Below are 15,831 nucleotides of genomic sequence, written 5' to 3'. Positions count from 1 at the left end.
AATGCACTATACTTATATACACCAATGAGCCATAACCAATTTTACTGCTATTTTATTGCTTTCTATTATTCTATTATTATCTATTGCTTCCTGTATGCTGCTGTAGCGAAAACATTTCCCCTCGGGGATTAATAAAGTAACTACCTAACCCTAACCTAACCACTTAAACCACTGAGAGGTGAAGCATTAAGTATAATACGACAGCCCAGCAATAAATCCTCTCTCAACATGATAATGTTCGTTTGTCTTTTGTTCTGACTGCGAAATGTGTTGGTTATGGTCATTTTGGAAACTACACTGACAGGTTTTCCTCGTATTTTGTCAACCTATTAATTTAAATGGGAGGGAGCATTTAGATAAACCAACACCTCTCTCAATCAGACTGAATAACAACCAAACATTATAATCCTTGCGAACGCAGTATTTATTGTAGGACTGTTGTATTATACTAAATTCTTCATCTTTCAGTGGTTTTAATGTTATGGCTGATCAGTGTAGCTATGTAGTTATTAATTGTTTTTTTATTATTTTTTTTTATCAAGTTCTGGTCTTACTGACCTGACACTTAAACGCGAAAAATTTCACCAACTTGCCACCAGTATTTCCAGAGAAATAAATATTCATCCAAATACGTCTGCCGGTCACGTGCAGTACTTCCTCCGAAGCCACAGGGGGCGCCCGTTAGGCGCGCGGACGGTGTCACCGAAAGGGAAGGGTCGTTTCTCTTCTTTTCAGTATTATGAATGAAAGTCTGTGCTTTGATTTTAGCCCTGAACTTGTGATCGTCAAAGATTATCAACCCGTTGCCGATAACGAGCTGAACTAAGCTCGTCCTGATTAGTTCAAGATGTCTGCGAGCGCTGTGTACGTCTTGGATTTGAAAGGAAAGGTAAGATAACAGGGCGACGTTGCTAAGCTAACGTTAGCCCAGCGAGCAGCGTAGCTGACACATTCCTCGTTGACAGATTATGATGTGGCTCAATCTGCAGCGAGTACCCGAGATCGTATCCGTTTGAAGGCTTTGCCTCGTAGCCAAAAAAAAAAAAAAGCACTATACGCCCGAACAAGGAGATCGAAATCGCATGACGGACAACAGCTGTCAACTTTCGGTGATGCCGATGAGAATAATCACCTTAAAACTAGCTGGCTAACAATCAGGTGACCAGCTGTTAGGTTTCCAAAGCTGCACACAAAATGTGCAGTCACAAGTCTTCTTGTTTATAGACAGATTAAACGCCCGGTATTATATGCATACAGCCTATTTTGGACTATAACCAAAAGTTATAAGCAAAGTTACCTATAGACATGAATGAAATGCAAGTACAACATTTTTGTTTCCTCCTCTGCCCACATCTGTATCTTAGTTAAGTAAACATTTAAGTAGCAGGTGCGTCATATATATATATATATATATATATATATATTATTGCAAGTTGACGCTTTCCTAGTCATAAAATGTTTAAGGTTTTGTTGTAAAAGTGCAGGGTTAAATGTGTTTTAGTTTCAATGTGTTTTATTTGTTCACATTTGTTCAAATGAAAACATTGAAATACACCCGGTTTGGTTCTGTTGGTAACTTTGAGTCATTTTAATAGTGTTTCCATTACCATACATCCGTGATAGTCCCCAGGTTTTCGTTAGTATTGCAGCTACAGCTGTTTGATAGTACAAGCCACACGTGCAGCATGCCCGTCTGTTCCTCTCAGGTCCTGGTGTGCCGAAATTATCGAGGAGATGTGGACATGTCAGAGATCGAGCACTTCATGACCCTCCTGATGGACAAAGAGGAGGAGGGGACGCTCTCTCCGATCCTGGCCCATGGAGGGGTCCGTTTCATGTGGATCAAACACAATAACCTCTACTGTATCCATGTTTTTCACTTCATGCTGTTTGTACTCAAACGTCTTGTCAACACTTGGCGCTGTATCGTTTTGCGTTGAATGAATTTCCCGCTCTTGCAGCTTAAATTCTTAACACACAATCACATCAGTGGTTGCGACATCCAAGAAAAATGCCAGCGTCTCACTGGTTTTCTCCTTCTTGTACAAAATTGTTCAGGTAGGACCGAAGGCTTTATCTGTTTTCATTTGTAGCAGTTTTACTTCAAAACACTACCAGAGCCATATTCGGTATATTGACAGTGGAGATGAACAGATTCATGAGGCTACAGTTGTGTTCCTCAGGTTTTTTCAGAGTATTTCAAAGAATTGGAGGAAGAGAGCATCAGAGATAACTTTGTCATCATATACGAGCTGATGGATGAGCTGATGGACTTCGGCTATCCTCAGACCACTGACAGCAAGATTCTGCAAGAGTGAGTATCTTCTTAGCTGCAGTCTCACTGCAGTTAACTTGATTTACATTTATTCGTAGTGCAACTAATGAACAATGTCACTGTTGATTATTCCTTTGACTATTTTTTGATTCATAATAAGTCTATAAAATGAAACAAAAAAAGACAAATTGTAAGTGGTCTGCACCTATATTGCACCTTTTCACTTTAGCGGTCTCAAAGTACTTTTACAATTTGCCTCACACTCACATTCACACACCAATGGTGGCAGAGTTGCAAGGTGTTCGCTTGTCATCAGGAACAACTTGGTGTTCAATGTCTGTCAGGACCTGAGGATTGAAGCACCAACCTTTTGATTAGTGGGAAATCAAAAGATAAGAACATATTCTTTTAACAATCACAGAGTGTAATGTTACACTGAATTCAGTTTGGAATGAACCCGGGGTTTGGGGTCACAGTTTTTAGGTCAGCAGAAAAAAAGGAAATATACAAAATCAAATGTTTGTCATTTATTTGGAAAAATGTCTCCCTTCAAGAGTGTCACATTGTCTATCATTCTTAATGTTATAGTTAAAGCACTGAAATGCTGTCACATCATCAGTAAGAAGAAATAAATAATGTAAATGTTAGCAGTAATTGTTTGGGGTATTGAACAGACATGTCAAAGTGAACCGAATGACAGATGAGATGCTTAAATCAAACATGCGTTCCACATTTTTACCCGATAATGAACTTTTGGTGTCGTTAATTATCTTGACTACTTTTCCTTTTGTTATCGCCGACCACAGCAGCACATGGGTTTATTTTGACTGGTGTCTCTGGTATTACCCTGTCATTCCTGTATGTCAGCAAGTCAAAAGGAGCTTACTGTCTTCACCGTAATAAACTGTAAATGATCGTTTAATCTTACAGGACTGTGGTTGAGGCAGATGTGTAACTCTGGATTCCCCCCCCTCCCCTTGTGCTCTCAGACAGAGTTCAGAAATAAATCAGATAATCCTCCTTTGTTACCAGGAGATTCTCTGTTCTCCTTTGATGCTTTCCCGGAACTCGCCACCGCAGACAGTTAATTTCCCCTTTTTCTCAGTTTTGCCGCCGTGTTTATATTTTTCTCTCTCAGATACATAACCCAGGAGGGCCACAAGCTGGACACTGGCGCCCCGCGACCCCCAGCCACAGTCACCAACGCTGTCTCCTGGAGGTCAGAGGGCATTAAGTACAGGAAGAACGAGGTCTTCCTGGACGTCATTGAGTCAGTCAACCTCCTGGTAGGAACTCCTTGTTTTTTGAAGGCCTGTGTTGGTTAAGGAATGGCAGTCACAGTGATTGTAAACTTCCTCCCTGTGTGCGTCACAACACACTTGAGTGTCCAGCTTGTTGATCTTGCTTTTTTCTGTTCTGTGAAGAGGCTATCGCTTTCTTTGATGAGTTTCTCTGACCCACTAAAACATTTAATCCCCCCGTCTCTCAGGTCAGTGCCAATGGAAATGTTCTCCGCAGTGAGATTGTTGGCTCCATTAAGATGCGTGTCTTCCTGTCTGGGATGCCTGAGTTGCGGCTCGGTCTCAACGACAAGGTTCTGTTTGAAAACACCGGACGTGAGTTCTCTCTTTGCTGCAGATGTACCAATGAATGATTTTTGAATTCAGTGAATAGCTGCCTCATGAAAGTTTAAATTGATTAGTTACTTTTTCAAATTTAACAAACCAGACATTGTCTCAGCGGCCATAATTTTGATAAATGTCATCCATTCAAGGCTCCAGGCTGTTTGGGAAAATCATCAAGTTCTTTGCGAGGACTTTTTATACAAGGTCTGATTTATGCCCATGTCGGCCATCCGTCTCAAGAGTCTCTGTTCTTTTATGCAGGAGGGAAGAGTAAATCAGTAGAGCTGGAAGATGTCAAGTTTCACCAGTGTGTCCGTCTGTCTCGCTTTGAGAACGACCGCACCATCTCCTTCATCCCTCCCGACGGAGAGTTCGAGCTCATGTCCTACCGCCTCAACACTCACGTGAGTCATATGTTTCTGAACCACCCGAGTAGAACCTGAGGAAGGGTCTGACATGGTCTCGCACACCTGACAAGCAGAAAGGTTTTTGCCTTTTTGACTTTAGAGACATTGTGCATAGAAGACACTGTGACAGCTGAAGAATCTGGTGAAAACTAAGGAAATACAGACAGACTTGCTAATCCAGTTAAAATGAAAATTGTGGTATGTTTCCCGAGTGGAACAAGCACCGTGAAATGAGTCATTAATTTGATTTGAACAAGGTTCTTCCCAGAATTCACAACAGGAGACTGACCTCCAGTTAGAACAGAGTTTCCAAGCCACTTATAAGAATTAAATAATTGTAACTTATCTGCCTCAGTGGGTGTCTTTATTTCTTTTGAAGGAGTCACTGTTTTACAGCTTATGAAGGATCCACATAACTGAATAATGACCTGGTAGTTACAGAGCTGCTTTGAAAAATAATTTGATTTCATTCAATTTTATTTGCATAGCGCCAAATCACAACACAAGTTATTTCAAGGCCCTTATCACAGCAAAGTATTTACAACAGAACTTTATAACATTTATAGAGGGGAATCCAACAATTCAATTATTTCCACATGAGCAACAGCTTGGAGGGGAAAAAAAAAAAACTCTTTTAACAGGAAGAAACCTCAGACAGAACCAGATGGGCGGCCATCTAACTTGACCAGTTTATATGGGGAGAGCAGAGAAAGAAAAGAACAGCATAGAGATCCAAGACGATAAACTGTTAGTGGAGCCAGTAATCGAGAGAGGAGCATATACTCTCTCGATAAGTAGAACTTCATAAAAAAAAATCCAAAAATGCTGACTGTAAAAAACTGGGCTCTTCATTGAGAGCAACAGTTAACAGCAATACTGTTGCATCATTGGGCAAAACAGAAAACTACTTGAATAATATTTAAGTTTAGTTCTGCAGAATGTGTCAGTCATTTCCAAAACTACTCATCTGATGAAAAGTCTGCATTTTTAATTACTCCATCATTTCAGCAGCATTTCAAATAATTGTGGTGAAAGCAGGTGAATCGTGACCATTCACTTCAGTTCTGCGTCTGTGATTATGACTTGCAGCCATATGTTGTTCTATGTTTCTTCTTTTTTAATTCATAGCAGCTCCTCAAATAAACACCTGGAGCGTAACTGTAAATCCCAGAGACTATCCTTTTCAAAGGCTTATGTTGTGCAAAGATGTTTACAGCTACTTTTTGAAAAGCATAGTCAGCACGTATAGTAAATATTTATGCACAAAACTCCTGCCTGGAAAAAAAACAACAAAGAAATGGGATCTCAGCCAAACAAGCCTTTGTTTAAATGAAGTGAAACTGGTTGGACACTAACTGTCACAGTTAATAAAAGTAAATAAATAGGTTTGCCATTAAGAGTGCTGAAAAGGAAGTCGTACAGTGGTGACAAAACATAGAGTTACATATTTCTTAATTTAATGGTTTTAAAAGAAGCTTTTTTTGATTAATATAAAATCTTCTTGGCCGGTAATTTCTTAAATACCGTACCAACATAGCAGCTGAGGCATTTTAGACATTGATAGTCACCGGGTTGATCTGCACACCAGCTGACAAACTCACTGATGGGTTTTTGAATCTGTATCTGCTTCAAAAGTTTTAGTTCCCGACCTGAGCGCTCTCTATCTCTCTCTGTATACCTTAAATTTGACCAATAAATAATCCAGGTCAATATATTGACCTGTATAAGCTTATTGCATATTGTATGTGTCTTCATGTCAGCCAGTAAACCATATGGATTAGGTCTTTTCCTGGTGAAAATAGCTGCTTTACAGTACAGTGATGACATTTTCTGATCTTACCAAACTCTTCTAGCATTATATCCACATTACTGATGATTACTTATCATAAATCTCATTGTAGAAATATTTTAAAAGCGCACAAATATTGTGAAGTTATCTCTACAATTTGTCACAGTATCAATATTGAGGTGTTTGGTCAAAAATATTGTGATATTTGATGGTGTCCATCTCGCCAGCGCTACTTTGAGATAATGTAGAAAACACATCACCTTCAACTCATCTTTTTTTCTTTTCTTTTTTTGTTTTGCTTGGAGAACTAACAAACTTAATCTTTAGCTGTAAAACGTCCTTCTTTCCATGTAAAGTATCTTTGTCAACATTATAACTGGCAGATTTAACGGATCAAGATTTAGTTTCGTTTTATTGGCTGATTATATTCGTATTGGATCCTTATATGGATATCTTAATAATTTAGTTGTGGACAGGCTATATACACTGGATACACTAAGAAACATGTTACAAAATACACAGTTTGTAAACTTCCCAGGTTTTGTGCAATCTGTGTTTTCCCCCTAGATTTCCTGCACAATACAGAGTTCAAACAATTCAAACATAAGCACAGGACTTTCTTCTTGTTTATGATAGCGTGTGTTTAAACAAAGCAAGTTTATGTCTTATTCTTCTTAAAATGTTTTTGTTTTGTTTTTTTCGGTTTTTTTCGTTGTAGTAGTACCTGCTGCCCACTAGGTGGTGATTGCGTCATGTGTTATTCAAACTGCTCGTCACAAGTGAGAAACATGAACTGTAAATCAAAGTGTGCTTACAGGTGAACTGTGTGTCGTTCATGTCTCAGGTGAAGCCCTTGATCTGGATTGAGTCCGTCATTGAGAAGCACTCTCACAGTCGGATCGAGTACATGATCAAGGTATGTCCCTTTTTAACTTGGTACGTTAGCTGCCATCTTATTTGCACCCGAGTGCCATGGTGGAGTTGCACATGACTGGGTTGTTGGATGCAGTTCAGACTGATGTACGGTATGTTCACACTCATAGCATCGTGCACCGTAATGATTATGACACTGTTTGATATTGTTGATCTTGTTGTCATGCGTGAGAACCCTAACAGTGTCATACTTTGTTTATAAAAACGGAAATTAAGTCACGGTTAATTAGCGCGATTGACAGTTACATGACATCAAACTTAACCTGCTTGTTTGGATTTTTAGGCGAAGAGTCAGTTCAAGAGGCGTTCCACAGCCAACAACGTGGAGATTCACATTCCTGTGCCAACGGACGCTGACTCACCCAAATTCAAGACCACAGTGGGCAGCGTGAAGTGGGTGCCTGAGAACAGTGAGATCGTCTGGTCAATCAAGTCTTTCCCTGTGAGCACAAATAATGACTCATGAGTTTCATACAGATGGTTACAATCTGACGTTTGGGCTGTGGTTTGCTTATGTTGGTTACGTAACTCTTCTCATGCAAAAACATAGGTTCCACTTTAGTCCTTTGATTACTGTTAATAAAAACTTAATGGCATTGTAAATATTCCTATTTGAAACAATGGGGAACAGCCGGGGGCCTTCCAGTGTCTCCTGTAACGCACTTTTTTAAAAGTTAGTTTTGGTGTTACATTAAAGAGCTTGTGTTGCAACTTGTCACAGGGTGGAAAGGAGTATTTGATGCGAGCCCACTTTGGTCTGCCGAGTGTCGAGGCTGAGGACAAGGAGGGGAAACCGCCAATCAGCGTCAAGTTTGAGATCCCGTACTTCACCACTTCAGGCATCCAGGTATGTTACACACACACACACACACACACACACACACACACACACACACACACACACACACACACACACACACACACACACACACACACACACACACACACACACACACACACACACACACACACACACACACACACACACACACACACACACACAGACAGCTTGTACCAAACAGCAAATCCACAAAGAATGTGTTCAATCTAAACAGTAAGGTGTTTATTGCAAGAAAATTGACTAAATCTGGTCAGTAAATCGAGATGTATTTATCATTCCTTTACAATAAACCATCTGGGAGTCGATTCAAGCAAATGCTGCTTATTTGCACCTGCTGTTTGATTACTATTCTAGCGTTAGGGCCTTTGGTATGTAGCAATGTCGCACATCTGCCCTGTCTCTCCAGAGCAGGAATTTAAACAATTCACGTCTCTGGGCCGTTTTTTGGCCAGAGGGGGCAGTAAGGGAGCACTGTTAAACTCGCAGACTCCATTTGTGGTAAAGAAAATTTCAACTGTTAAACCAACCATAGAGAAACTGCTCATCAACCTGAACTTGGCCCTCTGCCGTTCTGTTAATCACAGTCATATAAAATGTCATTGTTAGTAACAGGTAAGTATATTTATTGGATTTTGATTGTAATTCATGTGAAACTGAGAGAGAAGCGAATGTTTATGCTGCATGTTTCCCTCATGTTTAAATGAAATCTCTTACTGACCACAGACTTGCACAGATGTGCTGCACTTACTGTATAATCACAGTTGTCCTGTGATTATATGTGTAGCACCACAACACAAAATTAAGTTTTTCCCCATGTCTTGATGTGAGGAAACAATGGCAGTTGTGCAAACTCAGTTTGAAAACATCCTATTGTTGCATCAAAGGAAAATCTATTTTCAACAGGTACATTTACAGAAATACACTTCAGTCTCACAATCATCAGAGGTCATTTACTGTTGTACTTTTTATCTAAAGCGAGAGCTCATCAAATATTCTTTCAAATATTTAAATAATTAGAGGTCAGGTGACATTTGAAGCTGACATTGTAAAATACTGGTTCATTTATTTTAAAACTATCAGTGCCACCGCTTAATCAACAAGAAGACTGTTTCTTTAAGTAAATAGTTTAAAGTAAAGGATTACATATCTTAATGCGTAGATTATTAATTAAAATAAGGGGGGAAATATTAAAATAATATTTTGTACAATTTCTGTGGGTTTTTAAAAAAAATACATTTTGGACTTATTTTATTTTGAAAGCATTTTAAATTGTCATTGGGCACGTGTGTAGGCAACAACCACCTCTCAATAACTCCCTCAGAATTTCAATATTGTCATTGCAAAAAGTCAGTTCTTAAGTGTGCGTAAGAAGCAGCTCCATGCATGTGTTATGAATACCTGTAAATAATCAATGATTCCAACAATCAAACATTCAATATGGATAATGAAACAATATTGGAACTACTGGTATTTAATTATTCCAGTTTGTGTGTCAAAGAAGTGCAGCATTACATCTCTAGAGTCGGCCAAGCTTGGTTACTGGGCATCAATGACTTCTTAAGACTGTGGACGTTTTGGCGTTGTACGTAAACCTCCTGTTTTCCATCTCACTTGAAGAACAACCAGCGTATTTTTGACAATAATATGTGGGATCGACTTATGGTTCATTCTTCAAAACTGTTGGAGATTTCACTCACCTGCTGACACGCTCAGTCACATCTGAAGCTGTAATACTGTTTTCTGTATGACTCTCATTGAAAGAGCTCAGAGGTCATATTTTCCATTTTCTCCGCATTTCCGATGATAGTCAATAAAACGTTATTAAGTTCTACGGCCATTATGCAGCCCACTCGGAAACAACAGACTCAAACTCAAGTTAATTGAGCTGCATGATACTTGTAATTGGGGTGGTTTTGGCAGTATAAGAATGCTTGCCATTTTCCAAGGTAATTTAGCAGCAGACAGAATTAATCCACTTTTCTTTGCCAATTTATAAATGAACAAGATGCTCGAATGAGAGCAGCGAAAAAAGCGGGTTCGTACCGGCTTCGCATGTTGAGGGGATAAAAAAAGTCGACATCATTTTTAAGAATGGAAATACATTTTAAAAGACACAAAATAGACATATTACAAACGTTATTTGCAGTATTTCACATGTACTGCCATGTCTGTGTGATTTTTGTAGTTCGAACGAGCTCATCTGTGTTTCGGTGCAGCAGTACATTTAGTTTTAGTGATGGATCCTCTTTTTAGTGGTTTGTCTGTAAACCTTGATGACTTCTATTCAAACACAAGCAAACTCTGTGTTTCCTGTTCACTTCAAATTGGACACACCCTGCAGAAGTGTCAGTCATGAAGTGATATGGTCTGTTTACAACCTTCATTTTGCTTAAATTTATTTGCACAAACTTTGAATAAAAAGAAGGAGGAAGTTCTAAAAAAAAAAAAAAAAACATCTGCAAACTAAACAACATCTTAAAAACATTACTACCTTGGAAACTCCTCTGAACTGGCCAAATGTCAAGAAGGTGTTTATTTAGTAACTTCCTGGATGCCACCTGAAAAGGTCTGATTCTCAAAGCCACCGTGCACCCGAGGGAGGTTTTGGGCCTAACGTACTGCTGGAGAGGGCTCAGTCAGTTTGAACTAATTCACTAAATGAATTTTTTTCAACAAGATATTACGTGTAATCTAACAAACTGTTCCAAAGACCATTTACTTTTTAATTTTTAAACTCGATTTATAGTTTTGATTTGTAATATTTTAAGGAAAAAGGATGTTGTAGTTGAGTTTGAGAGGATAAGAGACTTGTTATAATGTTTTTCATAGCTCTGTCCTGGAGTTTACATGCAATAGGCCTTTACAGACATAATGTATCAGAAGAAATGCTTGAATTGCAGCTGTTCCCAGGTTGTTCAAGGCTCTCACAGTACGACTGTCAAAAAAATGCTCCACTTTATTGACCAAAAACGTCCCACGTGTTTGTATTGACATTATGCTGCACCCACCCATCTGAGAGGAAACCTATTCAGAGCCATATTCCCATCAAACGCTTGTGTCGAGCCCTGTGACCTTTCCTTTATTATAGGGCAACAGCAGATTGGGTCTCAGACCCGAATGCACCCTATAACGCCACTCTCTACGTGTGAAAAGAGGCTGTGGAGTTTAATTAGACACATGTAAATATCAAAGCATGAGAAAGTTCCTCTTAACTCTACCACTAAGTGTAGTGGAGCGCACATGTGAAGTATGTATGATGCACGTAACTCCAACCTTATAAACTTAACTAGAAAATGGTGAAACCCCATACTGTGGCTGAGTGGCAGCAAGAGCAGAGCTGCTGTTATACTTTCAAACTTTCTTCCTTCTTGAGGTGATGTAGAGGGAAGAAGTTGGTAGATGTTTTTTGGGGCAGAGCGTCTCCCGAGAGCCTGATAAATCCAGACCACACATGTAGTCTGTACTTACCGAACGAGATACAACAAACATCCTGCCTTCCCCATCTCATCTTACAAGCCATAATGATATTTTGCGGAGGACGGCTTTTGATGCCGTTTTGCTGACTGCGTACCCACGGTCAAGCCGACTGCATGTTTGGCTGCGAGGTTCCAGGAGAAGTGCTGCGCCGGCAGACTCGGTGATCCCGCATCTATGTGTTTGTCGTCACGTCTCCGGTGACCACGGCGCTCTCTCGCTCTGACCTCACTGTGTAGTGGACGGTAATAACAAGGCGGCCGGTGCCGAGGCCTTTACCAGAGCCTTGCCACTGCTCGACCCACAAAATTCCTGCACTGTTTGTCCTGCTTTCAGCTGGGAACTGGCACGACGGAGGCCGGGTATGGCGACATCTCCCAGACAGAGGTCATGTCAGATTTGAAACGGCCATTCTCTCATCCCGGCAAATTGTGACAGGACGTATGTTTTTTGGGGGTTTTTTTCTACTGAAAAGTTTGTGAGAAAGTTTTTACTGCACACGCGCACTGAAGCATGAAAGATATGTCTGTAATTAGGGCGCAGTTACACATACATATTGTTACCACAAGATGAAATGACATACCATAGAGAGGTAGGTTGTCAATGTAATTGTGGTCGACCCATGATACAAGTTATTATTCAGATAAATGAAGTGATATTTCTACATTTACAAATGCTAAAAACACCGAAATGTTAAAGGGACATACGTTTCTCAAGCAGTTTTATTTCCCCCACCTGAAAAACAGGAAAAACAATGCAATCGTGTTCAGGGATGTTCAAGCTGGCAGAGTATTTTTAGAGTCTCTTCTCGAAATTCAGCTCTGTGGTAACACTCGGTTGGTGAAATGTCAGTTAATGGCTTGTGAAAGTTGTATCTTGATTATGCTGATGTGCATTTTTTTTTTTCTTCCCAGGGCTTAAAAAAACATACAGTTTTGCAAATTATCTTTGTGTTTCCCTTGAAAGCTGTTTTCTGTAGCTGCTTCCCTGTTCTCAGTATGACTCATACTACTGCTTCCTCATCAACAACACCACACTTACTACAACTTGCAGCTCTCTACAGACTTAAAGGTGTATTCCACTGAAAATCTACCTTAAGTCAAAAAATACAGATGACAAATTTGCACGGACATGTTCTGCTGGGTTCAGGCACTTGTCACTTTTCCATTCAACTATTAAATACAGAGTATTGAAACTCTGTTCACATGAAGGTTTGCTCAGCCTCTCTGAAAGGTGGCGAAGTGCAAAGATGTTGATGTCAAGTGTAAAATATAGTTCCAACCATGGCGGCGGCAGTAGAGCCAGATAATGTGATACGAACGACACGAGCAAATATGGAGGAATTGAAGCCGAAATCTTCAAAGTCTGCTGTGGTCATTTACCAACGTGGCGTTGCACTTGGCTCACATTGGGGTGAGGCTCTCGTTGTTTACAGCTCGAGTGAGTTTCAGCGCACAATATACGTTACGTTGCGGTCGATACCGATTGATTAAAGGCTGCTCCATTATTTCATTATTTTTCAAATCAACCCAAGGTCTACGCCCGTTAAGATGCAACGACTAAAAACAATCTTCAATAGAGCATCATCAGATCTATATTCACAAAGTGAATTTGAGTATGGCAGCAAAAGTAGTGCAACAGTGTACACAGTGTACAGTTTTTGCAGTTAATATACAATAAATCAAGCAAGCAATCAATGAAATAATAAGTACATCTATTAGAATTGCCACATTAGAATTATACTCTTCACAAGCAAAAGCAAAATGTTTTTTTTCCCCCAACTATTGAGCATTTAATTTTTTGATTGATGAGATTTTGCTGGAACTCAACCCCCATCTTCAGTTCATTTTTTGCAGTTGTGAGTATCCCCTTCATGTCCTTTGGGCCTTGCTTTCTGGGAGCACTCGTTGCACCAACAGCACACCAAGAAATCAAGCAGACAATTCAATGAAAATCGTTTTCATACTTCGTTTTGTCGCTATGTCATTTTGCATTTTCTGCTGAATGTGATTCCACTGGGTGCTCTGGTTTGTCCTTTAGTTTAAAGACACGCTGGTTCGGTGAATTGTTGGTGCTAAATTTCCTGTAGGTATGATTGCATCTATATTTTTCTTAGACCCGTGACAGATTGCACATCACAGATTCATGTTAAGCAGTTCAGACTGTGAATGAAAATGTTTATAATGGTGTATTTTTACCATTTAAAAGGACTTGTCAGCAAATATCTCATGGATTAAAGAGATGCTTAGTTCCCTTGCTGCATTAATACAAATATAAAAATGTTAACCAATCTAGTTTCAGAGATGATTTATTGATGTGTAGCAAAATGTCCTCTTTTTTTTTTTTTTTTTTTTTTTCTGTTTATTACAAACGTGTACATGAAAGCTTTGTTTTCTCTCGATTTCCCCGACAGGTGCGTTACCTGAAGATCATTGAGAAGAGTGGATACCAGGCGCTGCCATGGGTGCGCTACATCACCCAAAATGGAGGTGGGTTAAGAGTTCACGGGCACTTGTGCAGAGTGCCCATATGTGCAGGTATTAGGCAACAGTTGGGCAATGTGGTGCAATGTGGTGGGAACTGGCCGTGCACTGATGCAGTTCTATGAAAAGGGGATACACTGTAGAACATGAGGCAATGTGGCAACGTCCTGTGAAATGTGAGAAAGTGAACTTTCAGCTTCCCTGATCTTCACTCAGAGATTACCGAGGTTGCACATGTTGGTCTTTTCGCTAATGTTGCCACTAATTGCCAAACATCCTCATCTCATTTCCTTTGTATTCCATTCATTCTGGGTGGAAAGCATCAGCTGCCTCCACTTGATTTCTCTTCGATTCGCTCTTTTTCTTTGTCCATTTGATTAAGTCTTGTCCATTTCCTCCTTAGATTACCAGCTCCGGACCCAGTAGGCGGCGCCTCAGCCGGCAGCAGGCAGGTGCTGATCAGATGGGGTGGAGTCAAGCCGCTAATGTGCTATCAATGGCAGGTGGCAGTCATGAGACCGGAGGACTGTCAGTATCTCTTTTTTTTTTTTTTTTTTTTTTTTTTTTTTTTTGGGTTCGTTTAGTTTTGTATCTGTTGGAAGTTATATTCATTTACGATCAATGCAAATATTAGAGCCTTAAATTCGGCGAGGTTCAAAAACAAGATCATGTTTTCCTGCTGTGTGGCTCCTTGTGTGAGGGAGGCGAAGGAGAGCAGGAGTAATGTTTACATCAACTGATACAGTGCAGAGTTGTACACAATCTATTGCAGAGGGTTTAAAAGAGTACGTTACAATTCTCATTTCGAGTTACTGTAATCACCTGCACACAGGTCAATAACACACTCGGTTGACAGACTCAGTCTACTTTTTGTATGAAGCTGCTTTGTTCTGCCACAATTCCTGTTTGTTGATTATCTGTATATATTTGTTACATGTTAATGAAGATCAGTTCAGTGTTATTAGTTAAAAATACTGTAAATTAAAAGTTTGCTCTTTTTGTATCATCACCTCTTTTCGATGCCATTGATACATGCCAGAGCAATGCCCTCCTGCTTGGCTGTTGTGCTTTTTATTTTTTTTGACTCCCAGGACATTCAGCTTTGCAGCATAGTATTAAACGCGACGAGTTTAAGTTGCACGCTGAGCCGAATACCAGTTACAAATCTCCCTTTTCCACCCCAACACCTGTTTTCTTTCTTTTTGTCTGTAACCACGCTATTGCAAATCAATAAATGTCTATTTAGAGAAAACTGTTCCATCATCTGCTTGCGTCATTTTGTGTGTGATGTCACCGCGATCATCACGGTGAGCTGTCACGGTGTCGTATTGAGGCACCTGTCCTGCAGACCAATGAGGATTGCTGAACGCCGGGGAAACTGTGGACGGTTTCACGTATCTGGCTTGTGGTTGATTCTAACCATGGATGGTTCTTTCCACCCCATCCTGGAGGTCTTCTCAAACAGTGCGACTCTTTAATATACCCCGGGCCCCGTGATATCATAGGCAACTGAGTGCAAGCACTCTGTAAACACACAGGCGAGCTTGGGAAGGATGTGACTCAAGCTGTGGTCAACGTTCGCAGACGTGCTAGAGAAAAATGTAGGATGGTCCAGCACAGACTGGTTATTGTTCATGTCAAGCCAGACTGCAGTGGTCCTGCATGAGGTCATTCCTTAAGTTTGGCTCATAAGGGGACTGTGATACTCCTCATTCATGTGAGTCACCGTAAGCAGGTGCTGAAGGTTGTGAGTCCATGCCACAATGATCTGAAATGCCAGATTTATTCCTAAAACTTGTCACGTGTTGAATTTGATTCAGTCACTTACCTTCCAGGTTTTTTTGGTTTTTTTTTTGTTTTTCCTTTAGAGGCACCTGTTTTTGTAGGAAAACAACCTACACAGCAGGTGTGCCTCGTCTGGGAACAAACCGTGATTCACTTTTTAAAGAGGGAACACCATGTTTTTGAGCTTTCTCGTTCAAAATAGTCATCACAATTAAGTTT

General features: G+C 40.1%; 1 protein-coding gene across 1 annotated transcript; it reads left to right on the top strand.

Moving 5' to 3' along the window:
• Positions 1 to 689: 689 nt before the first annotated feature.
• ap1m1 (adaptor related protein complex 1 subunit mu 1) lies at positions 690 to 15,082 on the top strand. Its single transcript, XM_069692407.1, has 12 exons — positions 690 to 889; positions 1,707 to 1,863; positions 1,991 to 2,058; positions 2,184 to 2,314; positions 3,414 to 3,561; positions 3,765 to 3,891; positions 4,162 to 4,304; positions 6,941 to 7,012; positions 7,313 to 7,471; positions 7,751 to 7,876; positions 13,758 to 13,833; positions 14,231 to 15,082. The coding sequence occupies exons 1-12, from the start codon at positions 848 to 850 to the stop codon at positions 14,251 to 14,253; spliced, it is 1,272 nt and encodes a 423-aa protein (XP_069548508.1). The 5' UTR covers positions 690 to 847; the 3' UTR covers positions 14,254 to 15,082.
• The last annotated feature ends 749 nt before the right edge of the window (positions 15,083 to 15,831 follow it).

This window comes from Brachyistius frenatus, unplaced genomic scaffold (genome assembly GCF_029030835.1).
Source record: "Brachyistius frenatus isolate BFR_SWC_R1_liver_20210118 unplaced genomic scaffold, ASM2903083v1 Contig_12, whole genome shotgun sequence".
Taxonomy (NCBI): domain Eukaryota; kingdom Metazoa; phylum Chordata; class Actinopteri; family Embiotocidae; genus Brachyistius; species Brachyistius frenatus.
The sequence above is the reverse complement of the archived record's forward strand: the minus strand, read 5'-3'. Positions and strand labels throughout refer to the sequence as shown.

Excerpts from the sequence above, each read along its gene's own strand:
- ap1m1 (XM_069692407.1), top strand. The coding sequence starts at position 848 with ATGTCTGCGAGCGCTGTGTACGTCTTGGATTTGAAAGGAAAG. Across the intron at positions 890-1,706 it reads TCTTGGATTTGAAAGGAAAG|GTCCTGGTGTGCCGAAATTA; the intron begins GTAAGATAACAG and ends TGTTCCTCTCAG. Across the intron at positions 7,877-13,757 it reads TCACCACTTCAGGCATCCAG|GTGCGTTACCTGAAGATCAT; the intron begins GTATGTTACACA and ends TTTCCCCGACAG.